The sequence below is a fragment of the Papio anubis genome, chromosome 3 (assembly GCF_008728515.1).
Source record: "Papio anubis isolate 15944 chromosome 3, Panubis1.0, whole genome shotgun sequence".
NCBI lineage: Eukaryota > Metazoa > Chordata > Mammalia > Primates > Cercopithecidae > Papio > Papio anubis.
In genome coordinates, this window is record NC_044978.1 from 124329395 (window position 1) to 124343876 (window position 14482).

General features: G+C 34.5%; 1 protein-coding gene across 3 annotated transcripts in view; it reads left to right on the forward strand.

The window, feature by feature from the left end:
• LOC116274193 (cilia- and flagella-associated protein 299-like) overlaps positions 1–14482 on the forward strand; it is a 303800-nt gene that overhangs the window by 233794 nt on the left and 55524 nt on the right. Inside the window, exons 3-4 of one of the 3 annotated variants that reach the window (XM_031664549.1) lie at positions 1534–1624; positions 5105–6521. In XM_031664549.1, coding sequence (XP_031520409.1) covers positions 1534–1624; positions 5105–5122 — 109 coding nt within the window. In that variant the 3' untranslated portion in view covers positions 5123–6521. Of the gene's footprint in view, positions 1–1533; positions 1625–5104; positions 6522–14482 lie in introns of those variants that run through there. The other 2 variants (XM_031664548.1, XM_031664551.1) reach the window with 2 other exon arrangements.

Sequence of the window (14482 nt, forward strand, 5' to 3'; positions counted from 1 at the left end):
TCAATAACATAAACAGTAGGTTGCAATGATTTAACCTAGTAGTAATTGCTCCTTAACTCTTCGCAAAAAACAATCACTAGGTGTATTTTCTCTCTTAAATATTTCCCAAATCTATCCTTTCCTTCCTATCCTTACCATCACTTCTTTAAATCAGATATTCATCATCTCTTTCTAAAGGTTTGTGATAGTCCCTTAACTAATCCCTGCAGTGTTGCTCTCCTCCATGTTACCTTTTTCAAAGTTGCTGAATACTGTTTCTAAAACACAGATTTGATTATCTGATTTCCTTGCATTAGACCGTTTTGGTTCAACACTTTCTGGTACAATGACAAGGTCCAACCTCCTTAAGTAGCACACAAGCCTTCCCTGAAAGCGATTGTGAGAATGAGTTGTAAGACCAGACTCTACTATCTGGACTTACTAAATATTTATAACTATATGTTTATTAAAATGTTAACTTCTATTAATATTAACTGGTTTCTCCCTCACTTCCTGTGTTTACTCTGTTTTGCCATTACCCGATTGCCTTGCAATTTTACATTTGTATTTCTTTATTCCTTTGTAGTTACTGATAATGCTCTCCTTCCACCCCACAAACTGGTTAGTATATACTACGTCAAGTTTTAACGTTAAGTTCAAGAGTAATTGGTTTTAATTTTGAGATTAAGTGACTTTTCATTGAGTAAGACACTTGTTTTATGAACTTCTCTGATACTTGGTCTATATCTCTATTATTCCAGTTATCACATGGTATGACATTATGTTTATGTATCTGTTTACCTCTATGAGACTATAGGCAACTTGAGAGCAGGAACTATGTCTTGTGCATGATTGTGCCCTGATACAGTTCCTGGTACATAGCAGACACATGATGAAAAAGTTTGTGGAATATGTAGGAAATTGCTGTATAAAGAATCACTCTTGAACTCACTATTATGTGGTTCAGTTTTGTTTGATTGAGATCTTTGTGATACATTTCTTTTAAAATATATTTCCAGAGAATGTTATTTTTTGAATTCTTGATGCTTCCCTTCATCTAACAAAGATAAGTCAACCTAGTTTCCTTTCCTCCCTTGATTGTTTCTACCCGTGGAGCTAAAATTAATGCTCTACTCCAGTAACTATATTAGCATAGGTGTCTAGTATTTTCATTTCCCCAAATTAATAAATAAACTGTACTAAAATTATAGGCAATTTAAAATTTGTATGGGAAGTGAGCAGTACAAGCATGTTGACTTTTCATGATATATTAAAAAAAGAACAAAATAGGCATGTAAATGAAATAATATCTGCCGTGAATCTTGATATGGATATATTATTTAAAGGCTTGATTTCAACTATTTATAAATAAAGACTCTATTACTGTATAAAATTAAATTGATGAATCTAGCAGATCATAATGATTTTATTTATATGGTTTTCATGTTGCAAGGAAGTTGTCACTTGGAATAAAGAAGCATTATTGTTGGCTCCAGAGTGTTGGAAACATATTTGTTATCTAATATATTACAACTGAAGATCTGCTTTTTACAGGACACTAACAAGTGCTGGTAAAGACCTACAAGATAATTTTCTGATGGCCCTGGCAATGAGAGAAGAAGACAATCGCAATGGAAAACTGAGTGTAAGTACATTTCACCTAATAGCTTAAAATGTATACCCTAAAGGCACAATTAACGTTAAAAATATAACATTAAATATCTTTCTTAAAGTAATTTGTAAGATGTAAAATATGGTTCCTCTTTATTAATTATATATTATAGGAATAAATGTAAAAAGTCAAAAATTCTCATTTACATCTCTAGAAGTAGCCAAATTGTTAAAAAGAAAAAGGATTCTAAACATTTATTGCAAAGAAAATGCCTTTGCATGGCAGAATGGTTCTTTAACCTAGGTAAAGCCTCCAGCTTCTTTTAAACTTAACCTTTTTACACTCTCTCAAGTTGCATCACCAACTGACCCCAAGTTTTGTCCCCTGATTTTACGTGACTCCTAGAATATAGTACCATAGTCTGCCTTCTAGTCCTACCTTGGAAGATGTGATAGAAATCATATAATAGAAGAATATGTGTTATCATTATTTTGAATGATCCAAGGAGAATATAATTTTACTTTATTAAAATGTGTGCTATATCAAATATGTAGAGTATGCGAATATTATTTGGAATAAAGATTTACTCTCATGCTTTGTTAATATGATATTTGTGATAACAGTCTGTGTAAGTCTTAACATATTCCAAATAAAATTTAATAGAAAAGGCAAATATTCATGCTAAAAGTGTAGTAAGTGACTGACTTACAGAAAAATAATCAGAAATACTGTGATAAAAAATATTTCGAGCAACAGAACAATATGTATATAAGGACATCTATTCTACCAATACTTTCTCAAAAAAAAGTTGGAGTTTTTCTCACTATCAGATCCACTGAAAATATCACATGCAGGCAAAACCCTCAATGTACTTCAGAGAGAGAAACAATCATACCATGTTTAGTTAATAGAATAGAATTAGCCCCGACTTAAAATAAGGGAACATTTCTTGTAGGAAGTAGGCTGACAGAGGTTTTAAAAGGGTGGGGATGGAAACATGGGCAGAGACTAGACTTTGGACAGCCTTAGTAATCACAACAGAAAAGTCTGGAATTTATCTGACTGTTAGTACAGCAGCTAGAGAGGTTTGAGGAAAGGCAGGAGAAAGTGGTGTCAAAGAACCTGTTAAGGACGTCCAAGAAGGAACAAATGATTATCAGTGGTCAAACAAGATAAGGACTGAAAAACCATCCATTGTGTTTGCCTGTAGATTATTATTATTTTTTTAATTTGTCAAGAACAAATTCCACCCACAGTAAAGGTAGAAAACAAATTCCATAAGGTTGAAAAAAATGGTCCACGATTAAATAGTAGGACCAGCAAGCACAGACAGCTGTAGAGACCCAGAGTCTGTGATTTGAACCACAACAATATGCTTCTTTTCAAACACATCTTCTTTATCTTGTTCTTCCATTGTTATCTCCTTTGATGACGAATTACAGCACAAACCACCAACTTACTCAGATCAGAAGCATGTCAGTTACAGACTCTTTCTCTCACCCATGTTGAATAAACTACCTACCACGTTCTCTTAAGTATAAGTCAAATCAATTTACTTTAATCATCCTAAGTATCGTTTACCTTGATTCAAGCCATTATTATATCTTAAAGAAATTAAAACAGACTTCTAAATGATATACCTATATATGTTCTTGCTCAACTTCCATTCATTTTCCAGTCACCCAAAACATATTTCTTGTGCATTTGCACAAGGTTGGAATGGTTCTAGGCATTGGGAGCCTGAGGTGCTGCAGAGTTCATGACCTTAGCGGGTTTATATTTTACAGAGTGGAGATAGAAAGTAAGACAAGATAAAAGTGGAATAATTAAATTCAGCTCTAGATGAATACTATAGAAAATATAATATTAATATTTAATACGCTCTTCCATCATCTGTTTAGACAAAACATTGAAATTTATGTGCAATTTATGTACAAAAATATTTTAAAAACATTTTTATTTGTTGTACAGTGCTTCAAATGACAGGGACAATGGATGTTTTTCCCTAGTAATGTAGCTCTTTAGCTTTATTTTAAATATGAGCCGTTCATGTATGAAAATGTTTCTACCTCACGCCTCATGTATTTTAGGTTTAAAAATTCTTAAAAGACTAAAATGAATAATTTTATTATTTATTTCTCAATTGTATGCAGATCTATTGTTTCCCGAGCAAGTGTAGCTTTCTGATTGCTCATGCTATGAAGTTTTTAACCCTACTACCACAGTGAAGCATTTATAAAGTGTATGCTTATGATAAGTGCTTGGCACAGCACATTGTACTGGTCTGTTTTAGAATAGCCAACAACTCACATTAGAGACAAATGACAGTAATTCAAACAGATGTAAAAAATTCAGAGACCTGAACTCATCAAATAAATATACGAGCTATTACAAATGCATTTTCTCAGAAATATCAGTGGAAAATTTATAGAAATTAAATATTTAAATGAGGCTGAAACTAGGACATAATTTAATCTCCAGATATGTTGCAATAGGAATGGTTGAATTACACAGGATGCTTTAATGAAGATGTACATCTTGAGAGCATTTCATGTATATGTTAGAGACTAAGTAACATCTTAGAGGTCAAGATGTGGTAATTGAAGAAAAAACTAGTTAGAAATTGGAGAGGTAAAATGGATTATTTTGAGACAATAATTTCCAATTTCTTTCAAGACTACTCTGAAGTATTTGCATAGCAGATCAATTTGTCTTATTTCCTTTCTTGGTGTCTATGATGTAGTTATCTTACAGTTTTTCTACTTTCTTCTGACTTTTTAACTTAATCTCTTTCTTGGGCTGATCATCTTATATCTCCAGTTGACCTGTATTGCTTCTACTATACACATTTTCCCTTAGTGAACCATCAAAACCCATGAGTTCACTGACTGTGTTTCTTGCTACAAAAAAACAGAAACCTAGATCATTTTTGTCTATCTATTAATTATGTTTTTTCAGTTAGTCATTAAACAAATAGTGATAAATGGCTCTATATGAGGCATCGTACTAACTACTTGGGATACAATGGGTGGCAAGTGCTTATGGAGCTTACAGTTGTTTGGGGCAGAAAATGAATAATCAAATAATCGTTATTTGTATAGAAATAAAAGCAAAACTGCAATGTGACAGGTGCTATGGAGGAAAAACACAAAAAGCTCTGATCATGTGTAAGTGGATAGAGGATGATATAATCAGATTTTCAGACAGAAAACATCAGTGTGCCTTTAGTATAGGGAATAAATTTCAGAAAGGATAAAGCAGGTGCCAGCAGATGCATTGCAAAATCAGATGAAAAGAAGAGAAATGATTTGAGAGCTATTTAGAAGGCAAACGTGGCAGGATGCTGTGATAAGATATAGTTAAGGAAGGGGTAGAAAGAAAGGGGGTGGTCTTTGGAGATAGATAGATGGTGCTGCCACTCTGAGATGCAGTGCACTAAAAGATCAGAAATGGGAGACAGAGATCATGTGGTTGATTTTGAACATACTGAATTTGAGTTGTTTTTGACAACAGAATATGTGCAGATATTAAGAAGCTGGAGAAAAAGATCTGAATTCTACTCCAAAGTTTACCTCCATATTGCTATCCCTCAAATGCTCAACATTTACTCTATTAGTAAGTTATTTGTTTTTCCTTTTCCACTTATCAGATCTCACATCCATTTGGTCACGAACCCTGGTCAATTTTACTTGGTAAATAATTCTCAAATCAATGTGGGAGAGAAGGCAATGAAGCCAAAGAGATTGGTAACAGACAGGTCTAAGGGCTCTGTTACTGTGCTCAGTAGCAAGGACAGTGTTACTGAGATGAAGGTGATGAATGTCCTTAAAAGAATGTATACAAATGGTTAATGTGATCAGACATGCAATTTAAGAGTACACCGGCAGCAGTATACGGGGATAAGTGTGTCTCCATAGAGATGGGGAATGAGATATAAGACAGGGAGGTCAACTGAGAGGCCATTGTAACAGTTCAGGCAATACACAATAGAAGGCTGAGATAAATAAATGACAAAATGAATGGGAAGAGAAAGATAGATTGAGTGATTACTTAGGAGATAAAATCTGCAAACCATGTGCTTGTTTTTATGTAAGAAATGGTGATTTGTGAGATTCAGTGGAGAGTGAGCAGCTGATAATAATTTTAATAATGGAAAGAAGTATAATCCTGGCTTTAGAGGATTTAGTATAGTTCAGTGATTATAAAACAGAATTTTGAGGTAGACAGTAACTAGACTGAAGTTCCAGACTCACTGCCTACCAAGTATTATGGATTGCAAAGGACATTACTGTATTTTCTAAGCCACAATTTCCTTCTCTGTAATGTGGGAATTAAAAGAGTACCTTCATCTTAATATTGATTATTGAAAATATAGATTAAACATTTGTCACACTGTATGATACAACTATTTAATATATAATAAATTTTATAATAAAGGAGTGTTATAACTGCTAAAGCTATAATTGTGAATAAAATAGATGTAGAAAATATGCAATACTTTTGCTCATAGTCTTTAAGGAAAACATTGATTAGATTTGAATTTCTCTTTAGAAAAGATAGTTGAAACAGTTGAGACAATCAGTTGCTTATAGATTTTATTAGAGATGCAAAGATTGCTGGTCATCATAAGATATTATAGCCATCAGAATATTTTTTAAAGAAACACTATAGATTTTTTTAGTGTTGTAGGAACCCCTCTGCATTTTAACTTATACTCTGTCCAAACCACTTTACCATTTGTCAAAAACAAAGATGTTTGGGAGATGGGTCCTCCCTATAGTGCTTCTAATGTAATAGGATTATGTAACTCTTTCTAGTGAACAAGCATCCTCCCTATAGTGCTTCTAATGTAATAGGATTATGTAACTCTTTCTAGTGAACAAGCAGCTAGGGGAGGAGATAATTATTTTTCAGATAGTAGCAAACTAAGAATCCCTGATTTGTTGAGTGAAAAAAGTAAAAATAAAACATTTCCTTTCTAATTAAAGACTCATGAAGATAATAATGAGAGGTCACATGTCACATGCTGTTCTGGGTGGGAAAAGTGAGACCCATTGACACTTATTTTCCCACTGAATGTTGACTGTGTAAACAGTCAAATGGGTGACTAGTTTTGTCTTTGAAATATGCATTATTGAAGCTAGTAAAAAAACATTCCCTACAGCTTTTCCTTTAGAGTCATTCAAAGAAACCACTGTACCTGGGTCAGGAAAACTTATGAATTAGGTGGTTCCTAATATACCTATTTCCTGTGTTGAAATCTCTATGAAACATAAGATTGTGTTGTATATGACCAATAACATTGTGCTGACATGATCTTTTCCCTCCTTGCTATTTTCCAACTTTTATAAAATGTTCCCTTTCAAGAAAATGAAGGTATTATACAGATGTTTATTTATTTTTTAATATAATTCATGCTTGTCTACTAATAAACCCTTATGGAAATTATATGACTCACACAATCTTACCCTCATTTTAAATAAATTACATCAACATTTGGGGGAAAATGTATATCAACGTTTATTTCACTAGAAAAAGTATAGCTGGATAGATCTTTAATTTCCTTATTTCCTGGATAAAAATTTGATACAGAAGCAGTGAGAAGTGCAGGACAGAGTGAAGGTTATGGAGTCATCTTATCTGAGTTTGAATCTTGAATTTTCTACTTATCACAAGCTAAAGACACATTTCTCAACTCAACACAGCCTGAGTTTCCCCACCCAAAGTATGGGGATAATAAGTTTCACACTGCTGAGATATTTATAGAATAAAATTATATAATGTGTAAAGTACATCTAAGCCTAAAACTTGGTAGGTGTATTTTTTTTTTTTTTTCTTTTCTGAGACAGCTCTTTGCTCTGTTGCCCAGGTTGGAGCGCAGTGGTACCATCATGGCTCACTGCAGCCAAGATTTCCTGGGCTCAAGTATCCTCCCACCTCAGCGTCCTGAAAAGCTGAAACTACTGGCATGTGTTGCCACACCCAGCTATTTTTTAGAGTTATTTGTAGAGACAGGGTTTCCCTATGTTGCCCAGGCTAGTCGTGAACACCTGGGCTCAAGTTACCCTCTTGCTGGGCCTCCTAAAGTGCAAGCTACTGCATTATAGATGTTTAATAAAGCATAAATACCATGTGTTACGTTAGGTCAGATTCCCTAAAAACAGAGCCTAGGCTGCCAATTTTAGTGCAAGCGATCTATTGAGAAAGTTCTTTCATCTGAAACCTGTTATGGCATGATGGAAGCACAATACTATAGAGGAAGAAGCTAGGCAGAGATGTGGTTTCAGTGGAAATCTAGTCTCAGTCTGATCTCACAGAAATAATATGTATGAGAGATTGTTCTGTCTGCGGCAAGGGGAATTTGCTTGTATACATTTCCTTCGCCTTTCCTCTCTCCATCAATTAATCATCAGCTGCCACAGAGGTGGGAGATGGAGAAGTAGCTCCTGTCAGCTAAGGACAGTCCTTTCAAGGAGGGTGCAGGTGGGAACTATTGGCTTTTAACACCTGCAGCTCTGGAGCTGGGTACATCTGCCTGGGAAGTGAGATCTAAGAAGAATACTACCAACATCCACTGCAGTGCTCTATAACTACAGATGCTAAAGCTTAGTTCTAGCCATTTTAGAAAAAAGGAGTATGTAATTGTTTCAATGATGTCATCTTATGTAAGCAAAACATAATTTTGTTTAGGTATTTAAAGTTACCAATCATTTTATGTGAAAATTTAATGGTATCTTTAGTGTTACATATCTGACGTGAGACATAGTCATTTGAATTAAAATAAAAAGTATTTGGTCATTTGCAAATAACCAAAAGCCCAAGCATGATTTGGTGTCCCAAAATTTTACATATGTAAGAAACTTTCCCAGTTAAATCTTGTGTCTGCTAGTACATGTCCCATATATAATTGGTGCTGGGTTTTTCAAACTGACAGAATCAAGACAGCCAATTATACTTCATTAAGACAATTAGATAATAATAATAATGACTATAATTTCAGCAATAGCTAATATATATTAAAAGCTTACCAAGTACTGGGCATTTTTCATAAGTGCTTTATATCCCTGAACTCTTAATATTTACTACATATATGAAATAGGTGTTATTTTTATATCCACTTTATAGATGAGACTTCTGAGGCACGAAGAGGTTGAACATCTTTTCCAGGTTTACATAACTGATTAGTGAGTGACTTGAAATCAAATCTAGGCAGTCTGGCTCCAGAGTCTGATTTTAACCACTATGCAAATGAACAAAATTGCCCTTCACAGAGGAAGACTTATGAAAACATATTACTTATGACAGTGGGGTATTAGCTCAGATGTAGCAGGTAAAACTGATGTTAATAACAGTAGATACATTAGTAGCTTGTATTGCATGACTGTCACTCCTCTAAGCACTTTATATGTTAACTCAATCACTCCTGATTTGTATCTTTATTTCTAGGTGACAAAATGAGTCACAGAGAGGTTAAATATTTTGCCCAAAGTTCATGGTAAAACACATGTTTAAACTCAAGCAATCTGGGTCCGGAATCTGGGCTCATTAACCATTGAGCCCCCAAAGAGAGACACTCATCCATGGAAACATGAATATTATTTCCATGTGATTTAATATGAAAATATGGGAAAAAATTCTCTTTATACCTCCTGGGAAGAATTTATTTAACAAAATGCTAAAATCACAAACCATTAAAATTTAGTAAAACTGATTTCATTAAAACTAAAATCCTTTATTGACAAAAGATAGCTAGCAATGTTTAAAGACAAGCCACATATATATGTAATGCATAAAGCTGGCAAAGCATTTGTATCAATAACTTAAAAAGAATTTTTACTAGTTAAAAAAATCCAATCAACAACTGTACATATTATAAACAGGCAATTCAGGGATGAGGAAGCCAAATAGTTCAATAAATAGGAAAAGACACTCAACTGTACTAATCTGATTGCTAATCAAAGACAAGAGAATTAAAATGAGCTATATTTCACACCCACGAGATCGACAAAAATTTTAAAAGACCAGTTATTCCAAATGCAGGTGAGATGTGAAGTAAGAAACCATGTTTGGTGATGGCAGTAGAGTACATCGTTAGGCAACTTTAGAGAGCAGTTTGACAATATCTAGTAAAGAGAAAGATGTGTATAATCTTTATACTAGCAGATAAATAATTTAGAGAAACTCTCAATCATATAAGCGAGGAGATAATTACAAGCCTGTAATTATCATGTAAGTGTAATTGTAGCATTGCCCATAATAGCCGCATAACCTAAATGTTCATAAACATAAGAACAGGTTGTTGTCCATTCTTACAATGCGACATTATACAGAAATTAATGCAAAAATATAGACATTCTTTATGTCAACGTAAGATCATCTCAAAGACATCGAGTTTAGTTAAAAGGAAAAAAGGCATGTTTCAGAATGATGTGTACAGAATGAGTCTCAGTCACTGATGAGGTCGTTCCTTCTTGGGTTTCACTTTCCTTATCTGTAAATTGGATTACAAACTGTATTAAATAGAAAGTGTGTGAAGATTAAATCAATTTATACAGGTAAAAGTATTTAAAACACGATTTAGAAGACAGAATGAGCTGGATGTGGTGGCTCATGCCTGTAATCCCAGCACTTTGGGAGGCTCAGATGGGCAGATCACAAGGTCAGGAGTTCGAGACTAGCCTGACCAACATGGTGAAACCCTGTCTCTACTAAAAATACAAAAAAAAAAAAAAAAAAAATAGCCAGGTGTGGTGGCAGGTGCCTATAACTCAGCTACTTGGGAGGCTGAGGCAGGAGAATTGTTTGAACCCAGGAGGCGGAGGTTGCAGTGAGCTGAGATTGAGCCACTGCCCTTCAACCTGGGTGACAGGTGACAGAGTTGAGACTCTGTCTCAAAAAAACAAACAAACAAACAACAACAAAAAAAACAACCAACCAAACAACCAAACAAAAACAAAAAAAAACACCCCATACACATAGAATGCTTAATAACTTATTATTTTAAATGTTTATATAAAGTTCAAAAACTGACACAATAATCATTTGTATGGACATACTCATGTTGTAATCCTATAAAAACTATATAGTACAAACTGAGGAATAATATACCTTAATTAGGGAAAAGGGTTACATTGCGCTAGGTAGGAGGAAGTTGGAAAATAAAGGAGGGAGAAGAGTAGGATTAAAGAATAGATTTTTATATAATGCTTTGTTTCTTTAACATTTATGATTCCAATATGTGAGAATGTTAAGATTTGAGCAAGTTGCTTAGCAGGATGTTGGCTACCTGAGTATTAGATATAATAGTTATGTTAATATTTGTTATATTAATCTTTCTTAACTTACTTTATGTTTGAAATATTTTATAGTCATACATAGAAGCAAGAAACATAGATTATAATACTTTAGGAAAATTTTAAAATGAACAATTATTGGTCTTTATTATATCTAGTAACTTGTTTACAAAGAAACAAACAAACAAAAAAACCATGCAGCAAAGAGGTAGAACCTTGGGGTGGCACCTCACAATTCTTTCTTCTCTGGAAATGGAATGCAGATCCAGGACAGGTGCCCTAGAGGCCATGGATGTCCTCCCTAATCCCTAACCTTCTCCACCTAGATGATCAGTTACTGTTGAGCCAATAGGATTCCCTCTGTTGGAAAATGACGTTAGAAATGGAGAGACACAGAACCACGGAGTCACTGAGGTTAATCTTTTAAAATGTGTGATCATAATCTCCTGCTGCTGAGGTCCCTAATCTACCCATGTACCTGTCCCTTTGTTTGGAAGGGCCTTCAATGGGATCTTTGAATTTGGGAGATACTACAGGACCATTTCAGTAAATCCTCCATTTTGCTTAGAGTTCAATTTGTGGTTTACAGCAAAGAGAACACTAACTACGACCTTAAAATTAGTATAGTTTATTTTTAACAAAGAGAGAATAATCATTTAGTATAATCCTTTTGTGGGAACAGATTTTTACTAATTCCATCCAGAAGAAACTTTCAAAAACATTGGTATACTGGAGTCTATGAATTCACACTCTGTATGCAACTAAGAAAGCTATGACTTCTTTTAAACTCAATTTTATGTACTTTTTTTCACATATTAAAATACTAATTAAGAGCTATTAAAATTGCTACAAATTTTGGAGAAATAGAATTCAAAATGGGGTGGGTGCAATAAAATGTAAAATTAGTTAATTTGCTGATTGCAGTGATGTACATAAGGGTTTTTACCTTTTAAAACATTTGTGTTACTGAAATTATAAAAGGTGCTATTGTACATAAGTGAGGAAGCGTTTACAGATTGTTTTGGATTTGTATATATGCAATAAAGGACGAATATATCCATGTGACTATTTGACCCTTGATGCAAAATGATAATAGTATTTATTTCTTCAGCTCTATAAATTGTTAGAAAAAACTTCTGGCTGCCTAATGTTAACAAGTACAATGCCTTTCATATTACAAATGATACAAAACAAGAAGGGAAAAAAAATAATTTGCTATGTGAAACATATCATTAGACATGGATAAATTAAATGGCTATTCTGTCAAACAAATAGTTTTACTTCTCAAAATTAAGAGGGCCTCATAAGAAAGATTTTAATAAAATTCATTTGTCAGGAAAGATGTTGAGTGTGCTCTAATAAATAACAGAGCTAATCTTCAGAGCATTAAGAGGGATATAACCACGACTACTCTCTAAAATTTATGAAAATTATGGCTCAATCTAATTTGCAAAGCATGATGGTGAATTTGGCAGAAAACACTGAAGTAATATGTAACAGTTCTAATTTAATGTTTTTGCTATTAGGAGTAAATTATGTTGCATAATATTTGAAACATTTTTCTTCTGATTTTCCAGTTGAATATAATTTAATACTTTAAGAGTTTGGTGTGTATAGCACAGTTTGGATCAGAAACAGAAATTTAGCAATCATGCTGACTTCTCTTTTTCTCCTTAACTCTAAGATGTGGTGAATTAATTCAATGCTCTTTACAACCTAACTTTTGAAACGGTATTATGTTTATTCACACGCCATAGCTAAAAAGGGAACACAATTGAGCCTTCCCATTCCTTATTCCCACTATTTTGTCTGGGAGAAGAATGTATTTTACAGTTGGGTCTTCACAGGACTGTGGCTGTGCATATATTGGCAGGTGCTATTCTTTGGACCAACTGTAGGTGTCTGACTCCATTGTTGATCTCTATTTATTCATTCTTAGCAGAGGGGAAGATCTAAATCTGAACCAATGTCTTCACTGCAGTTAAGATAGTAAGAATACATGTTTGAATTGGCATGGTGGGTGACTTTTTATAAATATATACTCTGCTTCAGTTTTTGAGATATGGGAGGAAAGTCTCAGAAGAATCAATTTAGCTGTCATTCCTTGTCTAGGGATTGCTACTCCCCTTCCTATCTGACCAGTATATGGCTTTTGCAATGTTTACTATTACAATGATAATTAAGGTAGTTGTCTTTTATTGAACGCTAGCTTCATGTTGGCATTTGTAATTTGTCAAATCTTTTGGCATAAAGTTACTTATAGTATCCCCTTATTATTTTAGTGTCTGTGGGATCTATGGTGATATCTACATTCTCCAGATATTGGTCTTCTCTTTCTTCCTGAGCAGGCTGGCTAGAGATTTTATCCATCTTCTCAAAGAGCCAGCTATTGGCTTCATTGATTTTTGTCTATTGATTTTGTGTTGTTAATTTTGTTGATGTCTGATATTTATTATTCCTTTTGTTCTGCTTACTTTGGTTTTTGCTTTTCTTTTTCTAGTTTTTTAGATGAAAGTTTAGGTCATCGATTTGAGATTTTTCTTCTTTTCTAACATAGGTGTTTCAGTGCTATACATTTCCCTCTAAGCACCACTTTTGCACCATCAGATATTTTGATAGGTCGTGTTTTCATTTTCAGGCAGTCCAAATTTTCTAATCTCCTTTTTAGTTTATTTTTAACCATAAGTTATCCAAAAGTTGTTTTTTAGTTGCCAAACGTTTGGGTATTTTCTAGCTTCTTAAATTTCCCTAGCTTTTCTGAGATTGTTCAGCCTATTAATTTTAAATGCTCATTCCTTTTCTTACTTTCCTGTTAAGATCTTTTTTTTTTTTTTTTTTTTTTTGAGACAGAGTCTCGCTCTGTCGCCCAGGCTGGAGTGCTGTGGCTGGATCTCTGCTCACTGCAAGCTCCGCCTCCCGGGTTCCCGCCATTCTCCTGCCTCAGCCTCCCGAGTAGCTGGGACTGCAGGCGCCCGCCACCTTGCCCGGCTAGTTTTTTTTGTATTTTTTTTTTTTAGTAGAGACGGGGTTTCACCGTGTTAGCCAGGATGGTCTCGATCTCCTGACCTTGTGATCGGCCCGTCTCAGCCTCCCAAAGTGCTGGGATTACAGGCTTGAGCCACCGCGCCCAGCCAAGATCTTATTATTTACACATGCTAGGTATATTAGTCCATTTTCACACTGCTATAAAGAAATATCCAAGACTGGGTAACTTATAAAGGAAATAAGCTTAATTGACTCAGAGTTCCACATGGCTCAGGTAGGCTTCAGGAAACTCACAGTCATGGCAGAAGTGACAGCAGTCACCTTCTTCACAAGGTGGCAGGAAAGATGGAGATTGAAGGAGGAACTTTCCAATCACTTATGAAACCATCAGATCTCATGAGAACTCATTCACTATCATGAGAACGGAATGGGGGAAACTGCCCCCATGATTCAATTATGTTGCGCCAGGGTCCTTCCTCAACACCTGGGGATTATAATTCAAGATGAGATTGGGGTGGGGACCCAAAGCCAAGCCATATCAATAGGATTGGGCTGAATAGGCATATCACTAGTGTTTTTCATTTTTCTTTCCTCCTTACCCATTCTAGAACAT